General features: G+C 36.2%; 1 protein-coding gene across 1 annotated transcript in view; it reads right to left on the bottom strand.

Annotated features, from left to right (window-relative positions):
- LOC140167624 (uncharacterized) overlaps positions 1-21439 on the bottom strand; it is a 30966-nt gene extending 9527 nt beyond the window's left edge. The window contains exons 1-19 of the mRNA XM_072190922.1: positions 21263-21439; positions 19551-19658; positions 17625-17699; positions 16495-16665; positions 15493-15666; positions 15060-15131; positions 14823-14888; positions 13155-13328; positions 12343-12414; positions 12148-12207; positions 11932-12000; positions 11406-11474; positions 9870-9944; positions 8660-8806; positions 8003-8248; positions 6319-6579; positions 3999-4253; positions 2399-2659; positions 815-1078 (exon numbers count right to left, since the gene is read on the bottom strand). Coding sequence (XP_072047023.1) covers positions 815-1078; positions 2399-2659; positions 3999-4253; positions 6319-6579; positions 8003-8248; positions 8660-8806; positions 9870-9944; positions 11406-11474; positions 11932-12000; positions 12148-12207; positions 12343-12414; positions 13155-13328; positions 14823-14888; positions 15060-15131; positions 15493-15666; positions 16495-16665; positions 17625-17699; positions 19551-19658; positions 21263-21419 — 2776 coding nt within the window. The 5' untranslated portion in view covers positions 21420-21439. The remainder of the gene's footprint in view (positions 1-814; positions 1079-2398; positions 2660-3998; positions 4254-6318; positions 6580-8002; positions 8249-8659; positions 8807-9869; positions 9945-11405; positions 11475-11931; positions 12001-12147; positions 12208-12342; positions 12415-13154; positions 13329-14822; positions 14889-15059; positions 15132-15492; positions 15667-16494; positions 16666-17624; positions 17700-19550; positions 19659-21262) is intronic.
- Between the last annotated feature and the right edge of the window lie 3785 nt (positions 21440-25224).

Genomic DNA, 25224 nt, shown 5'->3' with positions numbered 1-25224 from the left:
TTTTGATTGAAAACGGGCTTCCTTATAGACGAATCCAACGAGCCAAGTCATGGTCAGGATTTGATCGGCCATTACTGGGTCCCTGGAGCACCAAACTGGTGTCGTGACTGTCCAATTGGGTGGATTAAAGCCGCTTAAAAATCGATGTTAGATTCTATTGTGCTGTAAACTGTCATCATTTTTTGTCTGCCTGTAACAAGGGTGATAGAAAACGGCAGTTTAAAATCCCCTACAAGGCTGCATCATTTCGCATTTTAGGTGAGATTAAGCCGACGGGGACCCAGCTATGGATGCCATTGAAATTGGATTCGTCATTAGCCTGTGCATTAAACGTAGCGTTATTTTATTTTATTCTAAAATATTTTGAGAGACTTTTCATTATGGCGTATACTTCTGTGAGCTTGATTATAGACCGAAACATGGCTAATAATATTGGAGTAAATCATATGAGTCCTAACAATTAAATGGTATTTATGCAAATTTTCGCGCGCCCATGCGCAATTGTTTTAGGAAGAGGGAGTGTTTTGTATTCTTTGCCCTGGGTGCCACGATCCCAATCTACGTCGCTGCAGCTGGTGACGAATCTTCAAAAATAAAGACATTGTAGAAGATGAAAACCTCTTCGGTAGGTCTATGGCTTTCAATACCAACATGGATTAGCTCTGCCCTATGCACACCCTTGGTCAAGGGCACCCGATCTACTTTCGCCCCCGGACACCCTAACCGAAAGTTACGCCACTGGCTGGTCACAAATAAGTTTTACCAGCTTGCACGTACACCCCATACGTACATGTGCACAGAACTGCACACCTACCTCCTATGTAGATACGGAAGGTACACGTTGCCTCAGCGCCAGTAACTCCAAATATGTAAATGATCTCGGTGATACCATAATAAAACAGAGACCCACTTCTGAAGTCATTGTGTGTCCTGACCGGTGTATCAGGGGAGTCGGCTGATGGTTCAGTAAAATTCAATTGAGTGGGTTGAGTACGGATATCAAGCGCAATCCTATCAACTTTGAGTTGTGAACTAGCAGGATTACATCCTAATACAGCCGGGGACGGATGCCCAATAACTAATATTGAGAGAAAAATGAAACGAAGTAGAATGTATGAATTAAATAAAGGTTTTTTATCCTGCCAATAAAACGCAAACATTTTCACTCCAGTGACTTAAACTCATAGTGTACGATCTTATAATATGAAATTGGTTGTTTTTCAAACGTGTTTTTTGGCATATTTGTCCTAACTTGCACCTAAATGAAATCAGATTTGTTGTGATTGTACAAAATGTAGGTAAAGCAGAGCAAATTTCGACAAAGTCAGTTGCACTTGTCCGTGGACATTGCGATATCTACATAAAACTGGAATAATAATTTGAAACCTATTATGTTTTCTACTCACCAATGTTTTCTCGACAGAGGTGGGTGACATCAAGCAAACATTCATTATGGAATTCTTTAATAAGTGCATGAACTGTTATGTGATATAATTTCTTGAATGATTGATATTATAAAATACGATGACTATTAGAATATGCCCGACTTCAGACTGATTTTGGTCGATCACACCACCTAATGAACTTTGACCTATTATGTGATGTTACCTGTCCTGTGTAACAAAACATCCAACACAACGCAAAATATTAATAGTTGATTGATTTATGCCAAAGGAACAATTTGAGACCATTCTTATCATAAATCAGAGTATTTTGAACTCAGAATTTTTGTTCTGAATTCTCATGACGAGATAAATGCATTGGCATGGCTTTAAACATATCATCCCCGATGATATCAAAATTGCCTTGTCTCCTAATTCTTTTAAACGCAGTTATAAAGATTACTTGATTTCTTTATACTCATAAATTTATTGTATTCACAGTACAAATGCCATTTATCATAAAATTGTATAATTGTACTGTAAGACACTTACTTATACATTTCTCAATTGACTTTTTATATGTCATTGCCATTGCCAACGTCTTTGTCTCTCTGCACTAGTCCTGTCAGTCTGCCGTTTTTCACCCCCGTCCTTGTCTGTTTTCTGTAGGCGTCTTTTTTGTTTTTGTCACTGAGGGCAATCACGTCTTTCGAGCTTTGCTCTTGTGATTGTCCTACCATCGTTTTCTCGACCTTTTTGTTACTGTATATAATATTATGATATGATGGTGAAATAAACTTGAACTTGAACTTGAATTTGACCAACACTGAAATTTCACCCCTGCATAAAAAGAACCGTTTTAGATTTATTCTAATTCGGCAATGTTCCACTACTAAGTACCTAGACTTTTGTTACGTGTTTGTATGAGCTGTTGCGAGATACATGTGAAAAGGATTCTGTTGACATTAGAAGTGGTGAGTTTTATCCATAACTTTACTGGACCACTGAATCCTCACCATTTATGGCTACAGCAAAAATGCAAACCCGTTCGTTTCCTGGATTGTCTGTTGCTGTGACTGTTACGATGGTGGTCCCTACATAGAAATAACTTCCCGATGGATGAGTGTACGATAATTTAACCGGAAGGCGAGGTAAACCGGAATTTGGGTAATCGAGAGCAGTTGCCGCGGGATATGTAACGTATGCTCCATCACTTCCTTGGTCGACGTTCATGACTTGGTTATCGGGACAGAATATCCAGGGCGGCGCATCGTCAACTGCAACAAAATTTAATTTATTAACATGAATGACATTCAGCGTTCTCTGGCGATGATAATATTCATCAGTAGACAAACGATAATTTCGGAGTAACTTTACACTGTAGTGTATGATTCCCATGCACCCCCATCATAGCTATCAGTAGATTTATAAATTTTACTTAGAGGACTGTTAAATATGAAAGATAAAAAAATATTATTTTTTAATAATTTCCCATAAAACGTGTTTCATATCGCTAATTTCAACAAATCAAAATTATTTGTTATCAGAAGGGCATTCCTCGTATTCAAAATTCGATATGTCCGATGTGCTCTCATGTCCCACAAAATACTGTGTAAACGTTGCTATTCGTCCAATTGAGTGCAGAGACGAAGAAACTTTAGTCCAAAAGTGTTCAGATTACAACCTTTACAATGGTATCCAAACAGTATGTTTCGACTATATTTATAAATGAGTATTTTATTAATACGCCCATAACCAATTTCGGAGTGACCTTACAGCGGGTGGTCTTCATGTACATTTGAGTGCAAAGGCGGTAAACAACACGAGACTACTGTGCAGCAAAATCGTCTATTTTGTTCAGTTTTGTGATTATATTGTAAATATTTCTGTCGATAAATGTTTTTTTCCGTCGGCAAATATATTTCAAAATGTTGTTCTTGATAACATATTAAAAATGCGACCCCCCCCCCCGCCGCCTCATGTGTAATAATTTTGCTATTCATGGGTCACGTGCGCATTTATAAATACGTATTTCCAAATATAGTCGAAGCATACTGTTAAATAGTTTAATTGCCTTTTGCGAGGTATAAACAGGAAAATGGTGGTGAGAAAATGATGACATTGAATCGCACCAAGAACTTTGTCTTGTGTGTTCATTGCGTGTTTTAATGCCATTATGTCCTTCGTGGAGTTTAATACCATGTGACCATATTATTGCAATTTAAATTCCCGCAATCCCAAGCATTGCTAGACGTCAAAAAAAAAAGAATTTTTTTGTATTGAAAGCTTGAAAGAGTAATTATATGTAACCAAATAGCGCCACCAATTTTGTCATACACTTTATATCCAAAAAGTTTTAAAAATGCTGTTAAAGTAAATTCTTTTGTAAAAGAGGTGAAATTAAAGTTGAAAATGACTCAAAAGCATCTGTATACATTAGCATATCGTTTGTAGCTGATTAAGCCTAAAATTGGGTTGTATATGATGTTTTGTTTAAAAAAACTAATAAATGATCACATCAAACAACCGTGCATTCAGCTCCGCGTTATTAAAATAAAATATAAAAAATCTAGTCCTAGCAACTCATTAAATTAGATATTTAATTACGTAACAAACCTGTAACGAGGATACGAAAGAAACATGTAGCTGTGTTGCCGCTTGGATCGGTTCCCGTTACATAAACATATCGGGTGTGACGAAATAAATGGTCTGGTCGCGGGTCGTAAGTTACAGAAACTGCACCACCACTGTTATCCGTAACTCTGCGTAGAGGTGGATATGGTACCAATAGCTCATATTGAACACTCCTACGATAAACCCTGATGTCTTCTGGGCATGTTAATTCTGGTGGCGTTGTTTCAAACTCATACACTGAAAAATATATATGAACTCTTTTTGATCAGAGTGTAATATATGGAAACACATAGCGTATAAATTTAAGAAATATTTAATTAGTAACATGTAGTAATAAGTGATAAATAACTTCATAAAAAAATTATGGGTATATTTTCCAGCTTTTCTGTTATGTAGTAATGTATCATATTACTCTTTTACTATAAGACCATAACAAATCGATCAATCAATCAATCAAATTTATTTCCATCAGAATCAGAAATAAAACATACAAATAACAAAACATGATAAAAAACGATGGAGGAGACACAACTAGAAGCAGGAGCCTGTATAATGTTGTGCCCCCTGAAACACATAAAAAGAAGGGCCTAAATATAATAAACACAGATACACAAAATGAAAAAAAATACAATAAAATACACCAAACCTGAAGGGAAAACGAAAATACACTTGATTTCTCACCTCACACTCACACCCGCACACTCCACCATAAAAAGATGGGTAAACATTCCCTTGCTTTTTTTTTTAAATTGGGTTGTGTAGCGGTCGGGATTTGTGTTTATTTGTTGTCATGTTTAATTGCAACACTTTGGGTTGGTAAACTGTTCATTCTTTCTTATTAAATAGGCCTATATTCAGTTTCCTCTTGTAGCGAGCAATCCCCATTACCTACTTTACTTATGAGACCGTAGCTAGTACGTGTAGAAAGTGTAGTATGATCACTAAAATACACTTATTTTAAATAAAAAGTATACATTAAAGCTTAACAGAATGTAATGTCATCCCCCTGGACTTGACCCAGTGCACTAAAAACGCTAAAATGAGTTGAGCACTTGGAGTAACTAGTGGGGTGGGGCGGGCCGGAACCCGCTCATCAGTACCGTCGGTAGACCGTCATTACACGACGGACCCTCCCCAAAGTTTTTAGATTATAGAGGAACTGGGTCAGTCAATAATTAGGTCGTGTGTCTTGACCTCGCCACCCAAAAAAGGTGGCGACGTTACATTTAGCCAAAGTCGACTCAAATTAAATGATGATATCTATGTCAAGCAAGAAGTCATTGTAATGCTTGTGGTCTCATTTTATTGCTAAATACAATGCACTTTCAACCCTGTAAAAAGAAATACTTTTTTAATACTGACACTGTGCTTCATAGAATTCAGAATGGGCAGGGTGGCGGAGGTGGGGATGTGGAGGTGGGGGATGTGGTACACACAAACTCTATGGGATTCATATTTTAGTGCATAATCTGCTTCTGTAAAGGCTGTAAATTTGATTTGGACTCTATTAAGTATCTAAAACATTTGTGAACTTTCAGCTAAACAATTCTACTAATCATTCCTGATTGGTTTAGTCTAGAAAATACAAACTTTTCCATACAAAACTACCCGCTGTCATATTAAACACTGTAGTAAGTAATGTGGATATCTTCAAAATCTAAAAGTTACTGTAAAATTTTAATTACTTATCCTATCATAGTCAAAGTATAAATTTTCTGAAGGGAAATTTGATGAGGAATCTAAATAATGGACTTATTTTTTCTGTATGGGTTAGGGGCAAAATGTTTCAGTTCAAAATATGTTGAATTGTAAAAAAATCTAACATACTTTGGGACACCCTATATTCCGAGATTACCAAACAGCTGTGATTTTTGTTTCTTCCAAAGTCAGTTGGCTCTCCATATCTTCTAACCAAATGAATGTTGTTTACTCCCAGTTTATTACTGTAAATTGGTAATAAGCAATGCATTAAGTGACCCATTTTTATTAAAATATTTTTATTCCACCCTGTATAACTTGCAGGTCATCCTGTATAATGAGTTCAAATGTATATATTTGAATTGCTTATGCCTTCAGCTTTTCAAAAATGTATACTTTTGCTGGTTTAGTGTTGAAGATTGTCGAGATAATCTTATTAGAAACTCGATTTGTGTAAAAATTCATGATATTTGTCATGTAACGCTAAGGGTGGCGAGTTCAGGACACACGGCCAATATCGAGCTTTCTGCGAAAATAAACTTAAGTATATTTATAGCATTGTTTATCGATAATTTTAGGCAGAGGAAATGAGAAAGTATTATACCTGAAACTGTGAAGGAACAAGTGCCGGTATTGCCACTCAAGTCAACACCAGATATAGTGACATTAGTTGTCTGATTGACAGCAAAGAATGACCCCGATGGATGACTGTAAGACACAGTAATGTCCTCTTTGCTATGGTTGTCATCAAAAGCATCCACTGGGGGGTATTCCACATTTGTGCCATTTTCTCCCGGTGCTGTATGGACGTGCTGATCGGGTGGACACACGACATAAGGTGGAACTATGTCATCCGTACTTGAAACTGTTGGGAACAAAATAAGCCGATTTTAAAAGTAGGCTTAAACTCCAAGCCTAGTGTAATATTTTGAAGCATAGTAATAAGAAATTATCTGGTCCATTAATAATCGCAAATCTAGCGATATTCCTTTCTTGGAGAAGTTCTTTCATTACGATACCTGATTGCAATATCAATAAAAATGGCGCTTTTTTTTGGGGGGGGGTGTATATCTTTAATACGAAAAATCAAATTTTTCAAATGAATGTCGGCTAATTTTACCAGTTACATACACGTTAAGTGCATATCATTATATTTATGAAATTTACTTCGAGGACTGATAAATGTCAGAAATATCAATTTTTAATAAGGACATTCCTCGCATTCGGAATGCATTTTGGTGTGTCTGATGTTCAGTTCCCTCAAAAAATACTGTGCAACAGTGCAACCATCGCTATCCGATTTTTATTAAAATAAAGGCTGCTTAAAATTGATCTTATAATTGTATTGTGCTGTAAACGTTCGTCATTCGAACCCTACACAGTGTCAACACCCTATACATCTACATCTACAACAATACTTAGTAAAGTTGCCATAAAGGCAATATCTGACTAAGAACTAGGCAATATCTGACTAAGAACTATTATAAATATTTATAAATGTATTATAAATATTTTTTCCATACAGCTCAATACTCCGTTGAAATCAATATTCTATTATTGACACAGATAAAGAAAGTTTACATATGCATTGTGTTATAGGACTTGCACCTGGAACTTAACTGAATGGGCTAAACGTGTTCCTTTATATCTATAAAGTATGATTGTAATTCTCAAAATTAAATATATCACAATTTTTACTTTGGATTTCAAAATCTTTACTTATAAAATGCAGTAAAAGATATCCACAGCAAGCTGCAGGGCCCCGCTAATTAGTGTATTGCTTTTCGAATGAGTGTACTGGAAACAAAACCCTGGTTTTACCTGAAAACAAATCGATTTTCTTGTAATAGAAACATCATATGAGGTACTAGAGCATGCACAAATCGTAATAATGTGTAGAATATAGAAACTCTGTGGTATCTCATATGATAGTCATGGTATGCTTAGCCTGAGTCGCTCGGCATATCTCGAACAAAATCGCGATGCGTAGCTGTTGAAAAACGAGAGGATTCGCTGTACTATCACGGCCATTTTTGACACGAAGATATAGGGATGATGACGATGTGCCATACGTATATTAACATAGGGGATGGAATCGATATCCAAGGCCACATCTTATCACATTTCAGGTGGGATGGGACGCAGTCATGGCTGCCATTGAGGTGTAGGAATGCGTGAAATTGGATTCGTCAATAGTGTACATATAGAAAAACTCAGGTTAAGGCGGAAGTATTGTAGTGTTAATTTCTGTGCCGAAGCACATTTTGGACCAAGATTCATTTCTCTACCTGTTATACTAATAGTGAATACGCAGACCGCTGTATTGCCACTAGGATCGGTGGCTGTAACTATAACTTGAGTGGATGTATCTGCTAAGAAGAAAGATCCCGCTGGGTAGCTATACGATAAGCTTACATATCCACCACTGTTGTCGGCAGTGATTGCTGGTGGGTACATTACTGTTTTGCCTGCTACTCCTGGCCGTACAGTCACGTCCTGGTTCGGTGGGCAGACGACGTGAGGTGAAACTGTGTCTGCGGAATTGAATTGAAATTAGTATTTTGGTATCTTAAGAATCACATTCCTTAATTGTTAAAATGTGCTATGGTGGGTGCACCTAATCCAGAGATACCAGTGATACAAAAGTACCAATATTCTCCATTTGACGTCGCTGTGACGGTAACACCATAATGTATTTGTGCAACCTAGCTATACGTATACAAGAAACAAGACAATTTATTTTTGCTTACAAAAATGCGATGTTCACTTTTCTCTGGATGTTTGACTAAATGTGAAGTAAATTAGTATAAATCATTAGATGAACATAACATAACATATAGACTTTGTTTGTAAGAGGAAAGTTTAAATGAATATCAAAAGGCTTAAACTGTAAGATGTTTGTAGTTACCTATTTTAGACACATTTTTAAATGTTCACAAACTTACCGCAGCTGGCTTCATTGCAAATAAGTGTTTCAGAAAACGGCCCAAGACAAAACCCCGCAGTGCCTGAGCAAGCCCGCCTTCTCTCCTTCACACCTTGTCCGCATGTTACACTACACTCGCCATAGTAACTCCAATAACTCCAAGTACCTTTGATTTAAATGATATATACCTTATCGATTATAATCATTATGATTTTGTACCGTTACATGAGAAACATCCATGTGTAAGAAAAAAGAACAGTTTACCAATCCAAAGTGTTACAGTTAAACAAGACAACAACTAAACACAAATCCCGAAAGGTACACAACCCAACATGAAAAAAAAAGCAATGGAATGTGCCGGCATGGGATTCGAACCCACTACCTTCCGATCTCGCTCTATCCATTAGGCTACCAGCTTCCACTGATAAATGGTGGTTAAAACTAGGTCGAGGTATTCAATAAACACAAACCAATATTACGTAAGTGCACAAGTATACTTGTGTACACTAACTATATCGCGATCCTAACAATAGCGTACTGGGATGCGAAACGCAGGATTACAAACAATGTTGCTCCAAAAACAATAGCAAACAAGCTTAAACTATAAATTACCCCCCCCCATAGAGGACAGATAGAATGATTGAATGAGGGAAATTATGGGGTAAAAAGTAAAAAAATAAAATAAAATGTATGTCATTGGTGGCGGGCTGTCTCTAAGTATAAGTATGGGTGACGGACTGTTGTTATTTTCATTATCGACGGCCCGTCACCCTAAGGGTCACTCTTGCTTTCTTGCCCTGCGGGCCCTTATATTGGGGTCCCACATGGAGTCTTTAGTCGTCATATGGGAGTCGCCGGCCTTAGGCCTACGGGCCCTGGGGACTTGATGTTTTTGTTGATACTGGGCCCGGGTATAAAAAAAATAATGAATAACCGTCTCTAACAGATTAACCTTAACGTTAAAACTCTCAGTAACCTTAAAGTAACGACCTCGAAATGTAACTTTAAAAAATATTAGTTTTTGTATTCTATGGTGTTAAAACACTTTGACAACGGGGTATACCGTGCCCATACATATGCTGTAATACAGAATATCCATCACAGCACGGCATTTACCGTGCCAATACGACCCGTATGTCGTATTGACACAATGTGTTATTGACACAATGTGTTACGTGTACATATGTGTACATAAATAAGCGACATAAATAAGCGACCAGCAAACTTACCTGATGGTACCACTGTGCCAGCAATTGAACTTGAGGTTATAGCCAATGAAGTCGGTGATTCGTTCGAATTGCCTACTGTACGGATCGCAATAATAAGATTAAAATGTTCATGTATTTTTTTCTTATACTGATTGCATACTTGCTTTAGCCCTCATGCTTGACATTTCTTTTTCCAATATTTATCAGCCTAAAAGAGTAGTATGCATAAGCTATCAAAATTTGCGATGGTTCAAAATCCTATGCGAATGTGTTATTATTTATGTTGACAAACATTTTAAACACTCACAACATACAAAAGCTAATATAATCAAATTAATCACTAGGAGACATTTTTTATGAAAAATCTGTGACCAGTTGAAAAATCCGTGAAAATTCTGTATTGGATCATTGTTTTTTTTTCACTGACTTTTCAACCGATCATGAGTTTTGTCTCCTAGTGAATGACATGTGTATACGACAAAAAAGCATTATATTGGCCATTCATGATGAAGTCATGTCTAAAGTAGAATTCACCACGACCTTTGCAGGACTTAAACCCCATTAAAAGCTATTAAACCAAGATAACACTCATTGAAAACTGCCCAACTATGTTACATCAGATCTTCTCTGATTAAATCCACACACATATGTTTCTGTTTTACCTGTGCAATGAGCAATGAGCTGGTATTATAGTTTCAGTTGGGTGAACGATTATATAGCAAGCGCAAGGTTACAATTACTAAATGAGGATAGAGCGCCCTGCTCGCCGAAAGCGAAGTCGTCTGCTTCGGGTTGCTTGTTACCTGTTCGACACAAGTCAAATCCTGTATATGATATAAAACGCTCTACGAAAAACAGCACCAAATATTCAAAATCAGCCGAGAAATATACTATTTCGGTGTGTACTTTTATACATTAAATTTCCCCGTGTACCCTCATTTTATGTATATATTGCTCAATTAAAGGAATCAAAGCTCATCCTCTAAACCTGTTGTTAATTAGTAAGATATTAATTAATTTAATTATGTCGTATTTACAAAACCTTGAAATGTCTGCATCACATAACGACGTATTTGCCGATCACCTATACTGCGCAAGCCCAGTATATCGTATCTACAATTTGTAGAATTTGCCGTTTCACATACTGACGTATTTGCGCGACGCATTTGCGCGACTCTGTCAATGCACGGCAAAATTGCTGTTTTGTCCTTTTCACATACTGATGTATTTGCGCAACTGTTTCACATACTGACGTATTTGCACGACTCATTCGTCATTTGAACGGCGAAATTGACATTAGTCCTTTCACATAGTGACGTATTTTATTTGACATTGATTTTATTGAAGTTATGCTCTGATAGTGATAAGTGAATTATATTGAAAATATGGTATATTTGCATTACTGTTAACCTGGTTTTAATCGACAATAATATTTTAATCAAGATTATGCATCAAATTAAAATCCCTAGATTTTCAAGTTCGATTTTCTCGAAATGCGTATTTTGCAAATACGTCAGTATGTGATACGGCCGACGATTTTTTTAAAATTAAACTGACCTGTTGGTATATTACCAGTTACATGATTTGGTTTTGTGATGGAAGAAGTCGCTGAATTGATATCGGTAGCTGTAAATATATTATTTAATCATTTATTATAAATGTCATTAACAGAAGACCATTGTGGTGCCTATGGGAAAAAGGGTATATGGTACAAAACAAGAAAAATATTATGTTATATGGGAAACGGGCAAAAACAACAGGGGGTCTTATTGTTCATTATGCACATCTTAATATTGAGTCTTCATTTTGGTAGTAGAAACTGATCTACTACCAAAATAACAAAATAAACTAAAAGGGAAATTGAAGCATCGGAATTCTTTGTTTATTTTCTTGATGACCGACGCGCTGTAACTATACCAACCAATGTTGATCTCTTTGAAAGTGGAAGTGGCCCAACCCGTTTCTGCATGAGACTGCATGATAATCGGACGTAACTTTTAAGCCTGAACATTAATTAAATAAACTAAATGTCACGAACTACAAATGCAGTCTGTTACTCAAGTAAATTTGCATTTAAACTTACCTGTTGGTATTTTGCTGGTTGCAGGACTTGGTTTTGAGGTCACGGAAGTTTGAGAATGATTGGAGTCAACTGCGAGTAAGGAGTTTTAGAAGTAATTGTACTTACTGTTACTTTAGTTACTTACTTCATCATACTTCTTTTAGATGTATAACAATTATTGTTTAAAAAAAACAGGTAATTTATCTAAATCTAAATGGATTATATAAATTAACTAACCTGTTGGCACAAGACTGGATTTTGTGATCACGGAAGTCGGTGAATTATTGGATTTGTCACCTTCGAATTAAACAAAAATGTGTTTAATGCATTCCAGTGCACTCTATATACATGCTAATATATCGCGTTTTTGTTTTTGTTTTTCGAAAAACATAAATTTATCTCAATTGAATATGATCATGAAATGTAACCTACCTGTTGGCATATTGGTAAATGTAGGACTTGGTTTTGTGATAACTAAAGTTGGGGAAACATCGGAATTACCAACTTTGAATAAAGTATTATAGAAAAGGGTAAACAAAGAGTCATCGCTACAACCTCAAGGGTCTATCAGCATTACAGTGACACGATCGAAAGAATTTCCCCGTTAAATAACCACCAAGGGCTTAACATTAAAAACCATTACGTTTCACTACCTGAAGAGAATTGATCAAAAATTGAATTCCCTCCTGCGGTTCGTATCTGTCAATGAGTTGAACAGATCACTAGGATGTCATTATAGCTAGAGGCAGTATATAACACAAATGGGTCAATGAGTTATATAAAAATGACCTTATGTGGTATTTAGGTCCCTTATGTGGTATTTAGGTCCCAGGAAGTGAGTTTTGTCTGAGGCAATTTGTGGTTAAATGTTGATCCTCATTACAAGAGTTATTACCGTCGATTTGGTTGAAAAAGGAGGTGAGACATGATCAAATCTCTCCGAGTAACAAAACGTAATGCGCATAGTTTACAGAGTTAGCAAACACAATAAAATTAAACAATTAATACAACATAAAGTAATGATAGACTCACTTAATGGTTATCAAATCATGTTGTAATATACTGCCTTCCAGTAGAACCCTTTCGATGGTCACAGCAGTGGCGTAGCGTGAGTCATCATATTGGTGGGTGGGTGGGTGGGTCTGATTGGTGGGCACAAGCCGTTTTTCGGCAATTTTTCCTTATGGGATCTTCTAAATATTCAAATCGATTGGGGGCACGTTTAGCAAATAGAAACTATTTACCTGATGAAGATGTTGCCTCACAGATTTCTATCAAACATGAAGCCATTTCAATGTCAGTACCGATGCATAAATCTTCCGACTTATCTGGATCTTGACAGCTGCGCTCTCTAATAACCGTACCTTCCCCACACGTAACATCACATTGACTGAATGGTCCCCATGCCGTCCAGTATACTAATATTATAAAATAAGGGAAATAACCAATTCACTATCAATATGACATGACTTGTTGTTTTTGGATTTGCTCCGGTAAAAGGCACTCATTTCACTAAGTAATATGAAATCAGTAAGTATCCCGTGAAAATCAATCTATAATTTTCCTAAAATATAAAATAATATTTTACATCAAACCTAGTTTGCACTGATGTGACCAAGCTTATTCTTATACAAATGCTTATACTTACCTACCTCTTTCTGACTAATTTTACATCAAAATTTATGGTATTTTGAAAAACATAAATTTATCTTGATTGAGTAGGATCATACATAAACACAGAAAAAAATTAAGGATCAGTTTATCACGCATTCCTACACCTCAATGGCAGCAATAGCTGACCCCCCCCTTAGGGCTATTCCACCTAAAATGTGAAATGATGTGGCCTTGGCGGGGATATTAAACTGCATTCCATCACCCGTGTTACACGTAGACAAAAGAAAGATGAAAGTGTACAGCAAAATACAATTCAACATCGATTTTAAGCGGATTTAATCCACCCAATTGTGCAGTAACAGGACCAGTTTGGTGCAGACGGGTCCCAGTAATGGCTGACTGAATCCTGACCATCACTTGGTTCGATGGATTCGTCTATATGCTGAGCAAAGACAAATATATCAAAATTAAAACCAGTAGCAAATATATACACGTACCCTTTACCTCTTATTTAAGACCTCATGAGTTGAGAATTAAAGAAACGATGATTGAAAACCCAAGGAAGGAACGAAATCAAAAGTTACATAATGTTCTAATCGACAAAAAGCGAGACAGCTTTCTGTGTAAATCTAAGTGGCATTAAATCTTTGAATTTGCATCTTTCTTACTAGGAATTTGAATCACCGTGTCTGTATTTTTTGACCGATTTCAACGAATGAGTTCTTAAATCTGAGCTTAATATTCAGCTATTGGCTACTTGTTCTAATTGTGACATAGCTGTCTTAGTTTAGAATACACAGGGGTAAAAATAACTGATACTTTAATTCTTTTTCAGTCTGTTGTAACTGAACTGTAGGAATATTGCTAGTTACAGGACTTGGTTTTGTGATCACAGAAGTTTTGGTATCACCGGAAACGGCACCTGTAAATAAAGTGTTTTAGAAATAGGCAGCGATGGTTTAAAACCTCGCTTATATAAAGAGTCATCGGTACAATCCAACTAGAGATGTTTGAACCGGTGCGATAATTCAATCGAATAGAGCATCAAATAACCATGGTCTAACGTGGTGTCATCTGTGCTTATTTTACAGATTTTCCAAAAACAATTAAAAAAAATACATAACAATAAACAAAACAAGTAGATTAGTCAATACGTGGTGCATAAAATATGTCCCAGCTGCATTTTTAGTTCAAAAAAGGCAAGTTTGTGAAGAATTAACATATTATTTTGTCAAATGACCTCAAATGAACCCAAGTGACTTGCTTGAACAACAATGAATTTAATTAAAATAACTGGCCTGTTGGGATATTTCCAGGCACATCGCGGGTGATCGCTGAAGTTAGTGAATCATTGGATTTGTCAGCTTTGAATTAAAAAATTCATATTTTTAAATATCGTCTATCTGAATTTCCTAATACCTACCAACTTTCGTTTTAATGCTTACCTAATTAAAGTAAGTAACTTGTTTGCTTTCATTCATGCTATCTTTAATTACAGTTATATCTGATTGAATAGGATCATAAATGTAGCTGACCTGTTGGTATATTTCCAGTCACGGGACTTGATTTGGTGCTCACTGAAATTGGGGAATCGTCGGAATCACTATCTGTGAAGAAAATATTTTAAATAGATCAAAACCATTATCAGTCCCAGAACAATGTATTGACGAATCCAATTCCAAGCATTCCTATACCTCAATGGCAGCTTTATACCTGGGTCCCACCTAAAATATGAAATGATGTAGCTTTAGCGGGAATTTTAAACCGCGTTCCATCACCCGCGTTAAATGTAGATATGCGGATTGTATTTGGCTCCCCTGGACTGTTTATCAGAGCGTTCTTTTGAAACTTTCCAACAAGTGTAATAATTGTGATAATACGAATCAATACACCATAATATTACTTGAGCTACAAGTAACATCATCAATTGCGCTAATTTTACATTTTTAGAAAACAAAAAATATTTACCCAATGAAGATGTTGCCCCACAGATTTCTATCAAACATGAAGCCATTTCAATGTCAGTACCGATGCATGCATCACCCGACTTATCTGGATCTTGACAGCTGCGCTCTCTAATAACCGTACCTGTCCCACACGTAACATCACATTGACTGAATGGTCCCCATGCCGTCCAGTTTACTAATAAGTATATAACGATGGAAATAACCAGTAGCGTAGCCATTAATTTGTCATAGGGAAAGGGCGGCAATTGCGGGTAAGCTAAATTTCAAGGGGGCAACATTTGATCTTAACAATCATGGTTGACAGTATTCCATGTGGGTATCAAGGGGAGGGGGCAAGACCTCTTTCAGGGAAGCTACCCATCAACTTAATGCTACGCCACTGGAAATCCCGCTGGAAATAACCTTGTCACAATGGCATATTTCTTTGTTGTTGTTTTTTTTGTTTGTTTGTTTGTTTGGTTGGTGTGTTTTTTTGCTGCGCTGCGGTGAAAGGCAATAGCTTTGATTTTGCTATTGCGGTATTTATATGCGTAACATTAAAAGTGACCAAGTGATATTTTACAGGCCTAACTCGTTTGTGGTCAATGGTGGTTATGTACTTAACCGCCAAAGAACCAGTTCCCCGTATGGTTATGGGCACCCAACTGACACCACACAGTCGTGGGAAGTAGAAAAAAGACAAGAAATGAATTAAAATTGGCCGTATGACCTTCGACCGAGGGGTAAGGACAAGATCACCTTTACTATAGCTTGGAACTGAAATATATAGTCACTGATATATGTTCTATAAGAATCAAATAACATTAACAAAATTATAACATTACCCTACCAAATTAGCATCGACTTAGCCCCCTATTTTTAACAACAAGGATTAAAATAAAAAAGCAATAAGCCAAACTCGTCCACTAAAAAATACAAACATAATATAACGCTACGCCACTAAGGAAACGCGATTCCTACTCTCTTTCTTTCAAATCACCGCATTAGACAGACTCGTGCTTACCCGTGTCTTTCCGCTCATTTTGAATCACAATAGTTGACGTAGTTGCAACGGCTGCTGCAGCATAGATGGCTACAGCGAGAATGCCAAAAATAACAATTGCGATTATAATCAATATAATCACAGCATATCGATTGCATGTAAAAGTGCATCTGTTTCCGTTGCTTTTTTTCTCTAAAGAAATAAAATGACAGCAAAATTATATAATAGTATTAATGAAATGCAATAATTATAATCAATATCAGATGACATGACAATACCACTTTGTCAATGATCGTCGTGCGACTTTTGGCAAAGGTTTTTGAGGAAATACAGACCTTTGCCTACTCGGCATCAAATCACTGTAAGCCTACTACAAGACGGATTCTACAGAACAATACATCAGATAAGATACGAACAGGTGGTTTAATTGTCACTTTCAATACATAGATCCAACAAATTGTGCTGCCATTTTAATTGTCATTGCCGTTCTGGATCGTTCGTTCTATGGTCTAAATTTATTACCTTTATAAAGGTTATTGATTGTGATAACATGTGTCCTTTCAAATTTAAATTGTTTTTAGTTTTGTTTTGCCGGCCACCTGATTTCCCATTGTCGTAGTTAAACTCTCAATGGAAGCTGTTATCAAAATCTTTCTTCTAAGTTTACCATTTTAATAATCTGACCGTAGGTGTTTTGATTATGCATACAAAATATGTCTTTGAATAATTTAGCAGGTCTATATTCGCGAGCAAAGGAAACAGTCAGGTACTAGGTATGGCTACAGTATGATATGCACGTTGAAATAATCCGTAAATAATGCAGAGCACTGAAGTATTTAACTCATGGTGTAGGCCTAAATACTTACCCACATATCTTTTTAATAATGAATTGCCAAACGTGCACTTTTCACATTAAATGCGAGCACGTCCACGATTAAAATTGACGTAATCAGGTAATGGATAGCCTAACTCTATTCAAAACAGTCCGGCTGCACATTGTTTCTCCAGTTTTCTAGTCTTATTAACCTGATTAGAAAACAAAACCGAGATTTTGAAAAAGCCAGTGGCCTTGACATACAGCCTAAATCTATTCCAAAAATTGATATACATCACTTTCTCTATGTAATACCACAGATATCGTTTACACTTACCTGATTCCTTTATGTAGTCGTATGAAGGGTTCATATTCACTCTTGTTGGTTTCGGGTTAACCTCATTTTGAGCAGCTAAAGTAAGGAAAACAAATATTTCAGAAAACAAACAAAACTATGCCTGACAGTCTACCTTCTCTCGTCTATGTCTGTCTATGTGTCTCTCTCTCCCTCTCTCTTGATATCTTTATGACACGACATTGGCCGCACCGAATTCGCGCCTTGTAGAGACTGCTGACAGGTTTGCGCCTACATAATTGTTTACCTTCTTGCTGTAACTTGGCCGTGATCTGATAGCGCATTGTCACATTCTAAACAGGCATCTGATTGTCAATTTATAACATAACATTCGCTATTTGGCTTAAAAAAGCTCAGTGCAACTTTCAAAATCCGACTTGAAGCCACTCAAGCGCCCATAACTCGACCAAATGATATCGTACAGCAACAAAAGACGTATCAAAATGCGCAGGAGAAAGCTGTGCTTTATAAACATTAAAAACTGTCAAAATCCAACTTGAAGCCACTCAAGCGCCCATAACTCAACCAAATGGTATCGTAGAGCAACAAAAGAGGTATCAAAATGCGCAGAAGAAAGCTGCGCTTAATATACATTAAATAAGTTTTTGCTATATATTTCAGTTCCCGATATATCTGACCATCTATAATCGTTTCGATACTTTCTGGGTTGAGTTTATATAAACCGTCCCTTAAACGAGTTGGGCCACTTTTGTCGTTTCCACGTATATCAAGCTTGCTTGCAAATCGACCTTCATGATTAGCAATAATATTAGCATTTTTGTTTTTCAGGCAAAAATAAAAGGGGTCATGGCATAAATGTTATGCAGTAGAATCAGTAATATCTTGGCTAACAGAAATTTTACTTGGTGTCTTTCCTTGTTTTAGGTTTAAACGCTATTCCCGATTTACTTAATTGACGAGTTGGGACACTTTTTGGCTTATTTCGCACATCAAGTGTGTACCGTGTAAAATGAACTCTAATGCGTATCGTCAAAAATCTCAAAACAAAGGCAGAGGATTTTAATTTTTTTCACTAAATTGACATAAATTAATTAACATAAATTAAAATACCACTTCAAATCGTCGGTCGCAACACATAGTGGCGTAGAGTGATTTTCAAAATTTTCCGTTTCACATAGTGGCGTATAGGTTTAGAGCTAGCTATTATCATATAATATTTATTCCTTGTTAACTATTAAAGATACAGTTTAATAGTTTGAACCATAAACTTCAATTACAAATCGAATCGGGCCACTGAGAGATAACCGTGGAGGAGTATTGACTCCGTTACTAGTACCATATCCTTCAAAAACGTTTTGATCGGAAACGTATTTTGTCCTTCACGTACGCCACTATGTGTTGCGACCGACGAAATGACCCATTGTTTAAAATTACCCCTCATAAGAGCACCGACCAGGTGCTTTATGATTCAGTTCCGTCACTGTATAGTGTGAATGAGTGTAGGGTTTTTTTACATCAATTGGAAGCGAAAAGGTGAAAAATATTTATAAAATATTTATCGACGTAAATGTTTACAATATAATCACAAAGTTGAACAAAACTTGAACCAAGTTTTGCTGCACAGTAGTCTCGTGTTGTTTACTGCCTCGCACCTTTGCATTCAAATGTACATGAAGACCACCCGTTGTGTAGAAGGTCACTTCGAGACTTACTGTCTACAAGCTGTTATGGCAGCGCGGAGGTGGTCATGTGCGTATACGTATTTATAAATATAGTTGAAGCATACTGTACTCGGAAGGAGGTAGTGATTCAATTATATGATTGGCAGGGGGAAGAAGCTATATTAATAAATATTTGATAATTGTGCAAAGAAATTGTCAAATAACTGAAATACCGGTATTTGTAAAAACACATTCGTTTAGTTTTATTTATTTTTGTCTTACGTACCGCTCGTGTTTGGAGGACTAGATATAGGTAACGTATAAGAACGTGTGCTTTCAGAATCACGAGGTCCTAAAGATGTATACTCGTTGTATCTTGACGCAGCTTCATGATCTGTTGTATAATTATAAAACAAAGGCATATACATTATGATCTGTTAGTAGAAAACAAAGAATAATCTAATACTAAAAAGGACAGTGATATACTATATAAAGTGTAGGTAACATAAATATTTTGAGCAGCCAGGGGCGTAGCCAGCTTTCTTAGTCGGGGGGGGGGGCAAATACAATTTCGAGGGCACAGACGAAAAAAATGGCAGTTGCATCATACAATACATATACGGTTTTGTTTTTTAAGAGAGATGATGTGCGCACAAAAAATTATTATGGGATGAAAAGAGCTTTACTATGACAATATGCGCGTGCAGCGGGCAAAATGTTGTATTTTACACTATTTTGGCCCATGATCAGGGTTGAACTTTGGTGGAAAAGGGGCTCCTTACCCCTTTCTTTTCCTTTGCCTTCCAGATTTCCTCTTTCATTTTTTGTCAGCGAGGCACTTTTTTCTTTCATTTTATTTCAGGGAGGTTGTAGATGGTACCATCTATACCCCCCCCCCCCCCCCATGGGTACGCTACTGTGAGCAGCTACTGACAATCTAGGAATGGGTTAATCAAGACAGTTCCTTTCTTATTGCCTGAAGGCGACTATATTGGAACCAGACAAGCACCACTGTTTTTATAATCGAACCAGCAGTGTGGGACATTTTGATTAGTGGTAATGGCCCTTCTCGAGATTACTTTATAACTGAATATTATATTATATCTTTATACCATACTTTTAATCAGGCCTTTAGTTGATTAAAACAACGTTATGTAATAATATACTGTAATTATGATAATCATCATCTTTGTAAATTTTACATGTATATTAAAAGACCCATTAAGAGGAATAACATACATTATTTTGTAATAAAATGTTGATAAGGTACGAGTTGTATGTCTATGTACTAGTTCAGAGAGGGCTATAACTTTTTTTATGTATTGTATGTATGATATTTTAAAAAGTGACATATTACTCTGATACAAATGTGCAAGAAGCTAGGCTTCGCCTGTGTCATACGTTGCATTGATTTTGAAGGTTTAGTTATAATTTTTGTACTCTCGCGTATTATGTGGGACGTCGGTTTGGTAAAAAATAAATAATATTAAATACAAGGACCCGATCATTTGTCTGATTTCCTAATTGTCGCATGAAGTAACCTAGTTATTTCCATGGTTTTCATTTCTTCAGTTGAGGTCGCATCATTGGCTAGTCCAAGGAGTAGGACCTTTTTTTTTCTTATTTACCAGACTATGTTCAGCTCAGACTATGACCACTATCTCATATGGCGTAAGAAAGACAAATCGCGAAAGTCCAGTGACCGCTCCGCCCAAAAAAAATCGGGTGGGGCGGTTAGTGGAATTTCGCGGTCAATCTTTCTTGAGCAGTGCATGATAAGTATTATAGTTGGTAACCAAAAAACAGGTCCTTTTCGTCGGACTACACTTGGCAGCGGCCTTTGTGTTTGTCAAACATGGTTTGGTTGTACATGCCGTGGTATCTATGAAGATCAGTCAGTAACATATTCCACACTGAAGCAGAGTTATCGTGTTAAATACCACATTCCCTGAAACATGATTTGTGCTCAACTTTCGTAATTAAACATTGTTCAATCACCTTGATCAGTCGAGGCACCAGTGTTCTGCTGAGGCGTCAGGTAGGTCGTTTGCTCTTCAGGATCAAACGCCTCATTCGTCGAAGTCAGCTGGTGTCTATCACTAGTACTACGATCTTGAAGATTGATAGCCTCCCTAGGAAATCGTCTGTTGGCCATGGCTATATTCAGATATTATCTATACTGTCAAAAAATAAGGAAGTTTACATTAAGTATATGTATTATTGAGAAATATTTCTTTACATGCACGACAGAAACTCTTTTAGTAAACGTTTTTCTTAGTCCACGGAGTAGATTTCCTTTCTCACGAAGTAAGGGCTAAGAGTAATACCGGTATTGGACAATTGTGTTTGGGAGTGACCTTCTCTCCTTTCTCCTTTTCCTTGCTATATTCTTCCATTTCTTGCTTTGTTTATAACAGCTATCTGGGCCAGTATGCATCTTATTAGCCTCAGGCTACACTGGCTATCCAGGCTTGTGCATTTTGATTGTACGAGTCCATGGATTTCCCATGGATGAGCATGTGTCCCTCACGGATCAACCTGGGTAAACAAACAAACAAACAAACAAACAAACAAACAAACAAACAAACAAACAAACAAACATGTTTCTTATTTGCTTGCTTGTTGTTGTTATGTTGTTATTATTTTCGCGTGAAATTGGCCAGAAATCATATCTATTTTTTTTTTCATTCCACCCTATTTGACCAAAGGGTTCGACTCTCAGATTCGAATCCTGCCTATCTTTCATGTTGTGTGCTAAAGAAATTTAAATCCGACAAGTATTCATATATTGTATAACTCTATCACGTATTCTGTATACACTTTTCCCTACATCTCAAAAGATTGCAAAGAAGCACAACAGACAAGCAAATAAATATAATAAAATAGCAGGGAGACTTATTCTTCTAAAAAAGTAAATAGTTCATGTATTTTTCTATCCCCCCGCTATATATTGCTTCAAGTAAATACACCTGTTGCATTAGGTAATTATTCGTATATATGTGTATGCAAAATCCGTGATAGTACAGTACATGTATGAATACTTTTCAGAAATTCCACTATTCGTCACGGGTCACTTACAGGAAAGAAATTGCCATTATCTTTCCAGAAAAATCCACGCATAAGTAGACAAAATGAAAAAGCTTAAAAATAGTGCCTGGTTACATGTAGTTACACGTTTAGTATTGACGAACAGTTTTCTCATAGGCTTATTATTCAATGCTCAGCTCTGTATGTATCGAGAGTCCTTGTGAAGTCCTCAACAAAGTCCCCCTCCCCCTATTTCCCCTGACCATCTAGCCTTTATTTATCAACGCGCCGTGTAGTGTATAATATATAGTGCGTATGCTAGACCCTTAGATTGACATTTTAGTACCACTTGGGGGAGTGTGAAAGCTGATTCGTTGAGTAAATTCTTGTTTTGTTTTTAATGAGGTTGACATACTAAATGTATAGCACATACCCACAACAAGAAAATGCAATTAAAAGTAATGCACTATATGTATCTAGAAACTGTAGGCCGGTTTGCTCAAACTTTCGGTCACTATATAATTTATTTTACACACATAACAATAAGCTTACTTATTGTTAGCACTTGCCATTTACATAAATTCTACTAATTGTGTCCTGAAACACCTTGTTAATATGATCGTATGTTAAATAATTATTCGTCTTTTAAGTTCAGCAACCACGTACATAACAGTAAGAACGAATAACGTGAAAATATTCATTAGAAACAAACAAGCAGAAAAATTATAGTATTACCTTGATCACAGAGGATGATTTAAGCACTACCCAGCAATCCACTGGGGTCAACTTGCGGTTAGCACAGCTGTGTGAGTGAACATGACACCACTGCTTGCCCACTGCATATAGACATGCATGGTTAAATTTGAATTTGGACTGATATATTTAGAATAAAAACACATTCAAAATGTTGGTCGATTTCACATTTTATGTTATCTACTGAAGGTGTGAATCATCCTTTGTGCATACATCACTTTTAATCTGAAATCGACCAAGTAATAATGACACACACGCAATTCTAAAACAACATCTTTTGCACAGAATTCCATGGGATTTGAAAAGTAAAGTGGCAGTTGAAACTCTAGTGATAACACTTTTACAGTGCATGATGGGGCTTCCTTAAATCATCCTCTGCCTTGATCACGTGTCTCAGGTCTAAACAATAAAAGTTCACCAGCAAAACCAGGATTACGAATGAAATGAAATGCTTTGGATTTCAATCTGCTTTTGTTGTTTTTATCCTTAAACCGTCCATGCATACCGTACTATAAGGTTAGCAGCTATTTTAAACTGTTGCGAATTGGTAGTTCACAGCATCTTGTAAATGGTAGTGAGCTTTGGCAAAAATGTCATTATTTATTTCATTGTGAGCCTGTAGAAGAATTAAAATATCACAAATATACTTTTGTAGGTCCTGTGGTTCATGAGTTATGTTGTAAAGAGGGCTGAAACAACAACACTCTTGTAGAACGTACATAACTCATTAACAACAATAAACCATGCACGTTTTCAAAGTATTTGATTTGTAGAATGAACTGTTGCAAATCATCAAAGTTTTATTTTTCAATAATATATTGATTAAGATAATTTTTTGCTGCTTCGACCAACAATATCTCGTCTACCCTATGGAAAACTTTAAAATGCAATACTAAAATGCAATACTAAAATGCAATACTTTAAAATGCAAACTTTAAAATGCAATACTAAAATACTTTAAAATGCAATACTAAACTACTTTAAAATGCAAATCTATTTTTATGAGAATGAATAATGAAACCTATAAAACAGACAATTGGATTTGTGACCAACTCAATGCTTGCGAATGAGTTATACTTGTAACAATAATTAAGAATGATATTTCTCCCCTTCCCGCGTACATGGATGTAGTCAAGTTGGGTCTTAAAACAAGATGGTAACGTTGTGATCTGATTTTTCTTTTCTTACAGAAACTCACACTTGCTATATCAAGTTCCTTTTCTATTATCGTTCGTGTAATCGTGGGTGGGGAATGTGTAGTAGTGTTCATTGTGGAATGCATTGAAGTAACCCATTATCGTAAAGGAAGTTGTGAGCTGGTACTTGCTTGATTGTCTTGTCCAGTAGCATATATTACATGCAGATGTTTTGATCGACAGCTTCATCCCGCAGACTTAAAATTCATCGTTGCTGAGCCTAGGCTTACAGCGCATTTTCCTGGTCCTGCCTCAGAGCAGGTCTTAGCTCGTAAGCCTTGGTTTTATTTTATTTTTTTTTTATTATTTACAAATGGTTTAAATTGTTAATACAGAGGTTTTCATCCAATATGATATTATTGTGGAATTTTAAATTAACATTATTTTAAAGAGCTATATTCTGTAAATATCATAAATATTTGATAAACGCAATAATGCCGAACTAAAAGGGAACAATTACAAAATACCATAGAAATTTTTAAAAATCATAATTTTCTTTTAATTATAGAAATTAGTATTACAGATAATTGTGGAATTACTATTAATTAAAAAACATAATGCGCGATCTTAAAATATGACGGTAATTGGTGTTTTTGTTTATTTGCTTGTTTGTTTCTTTCTTTGTTTGTTTCAAACCAGATCGTTTGGTATATTTGTAATGCTTACACATGTCTCTGCTACCCATATTTTATGTGTTTATCAGCTCAACTGAGTAATTTTGACATGATAATGACATATTCAGGCATTAAGTTCCCAATAGAACTTTAGTTTAAACGGTCAAATTAGCTAGTGGGGTTATTTTCACTTTACCTTCTTATATCGGCTAACAATGAGCAGAAACGTGCCAGGCCAGTTATTACTAATTATTTCAGCATTATGAGTAAAATTTAAACTTTAATTGTATATTATGAAATTCATGACCCGTGTAAAGTAGAAATACCTGTGAACTGGAACGAAATATATACACTATGTGTACAGGAATTT

The sequence above is a fragment of the Amphiura filiformis genome, chromosome 13 (assembly GCF_039555335.1).
Source record: "Amphiura filiformis chromosome 13, Afil_fr2py, whole genome shotgun sequence".
NCBI lineage: Eukaryota > Metazoa > Echinodermata > Ophiuroidea > Amphilepidida > Amphiuridae > Amphiura > Amphiura filiformis.
The sequence above is the reverse complement of the archived record's forward strand: the minus strand, read 5'-3'. Positions and strand labels throughout refer to the sequence as shown.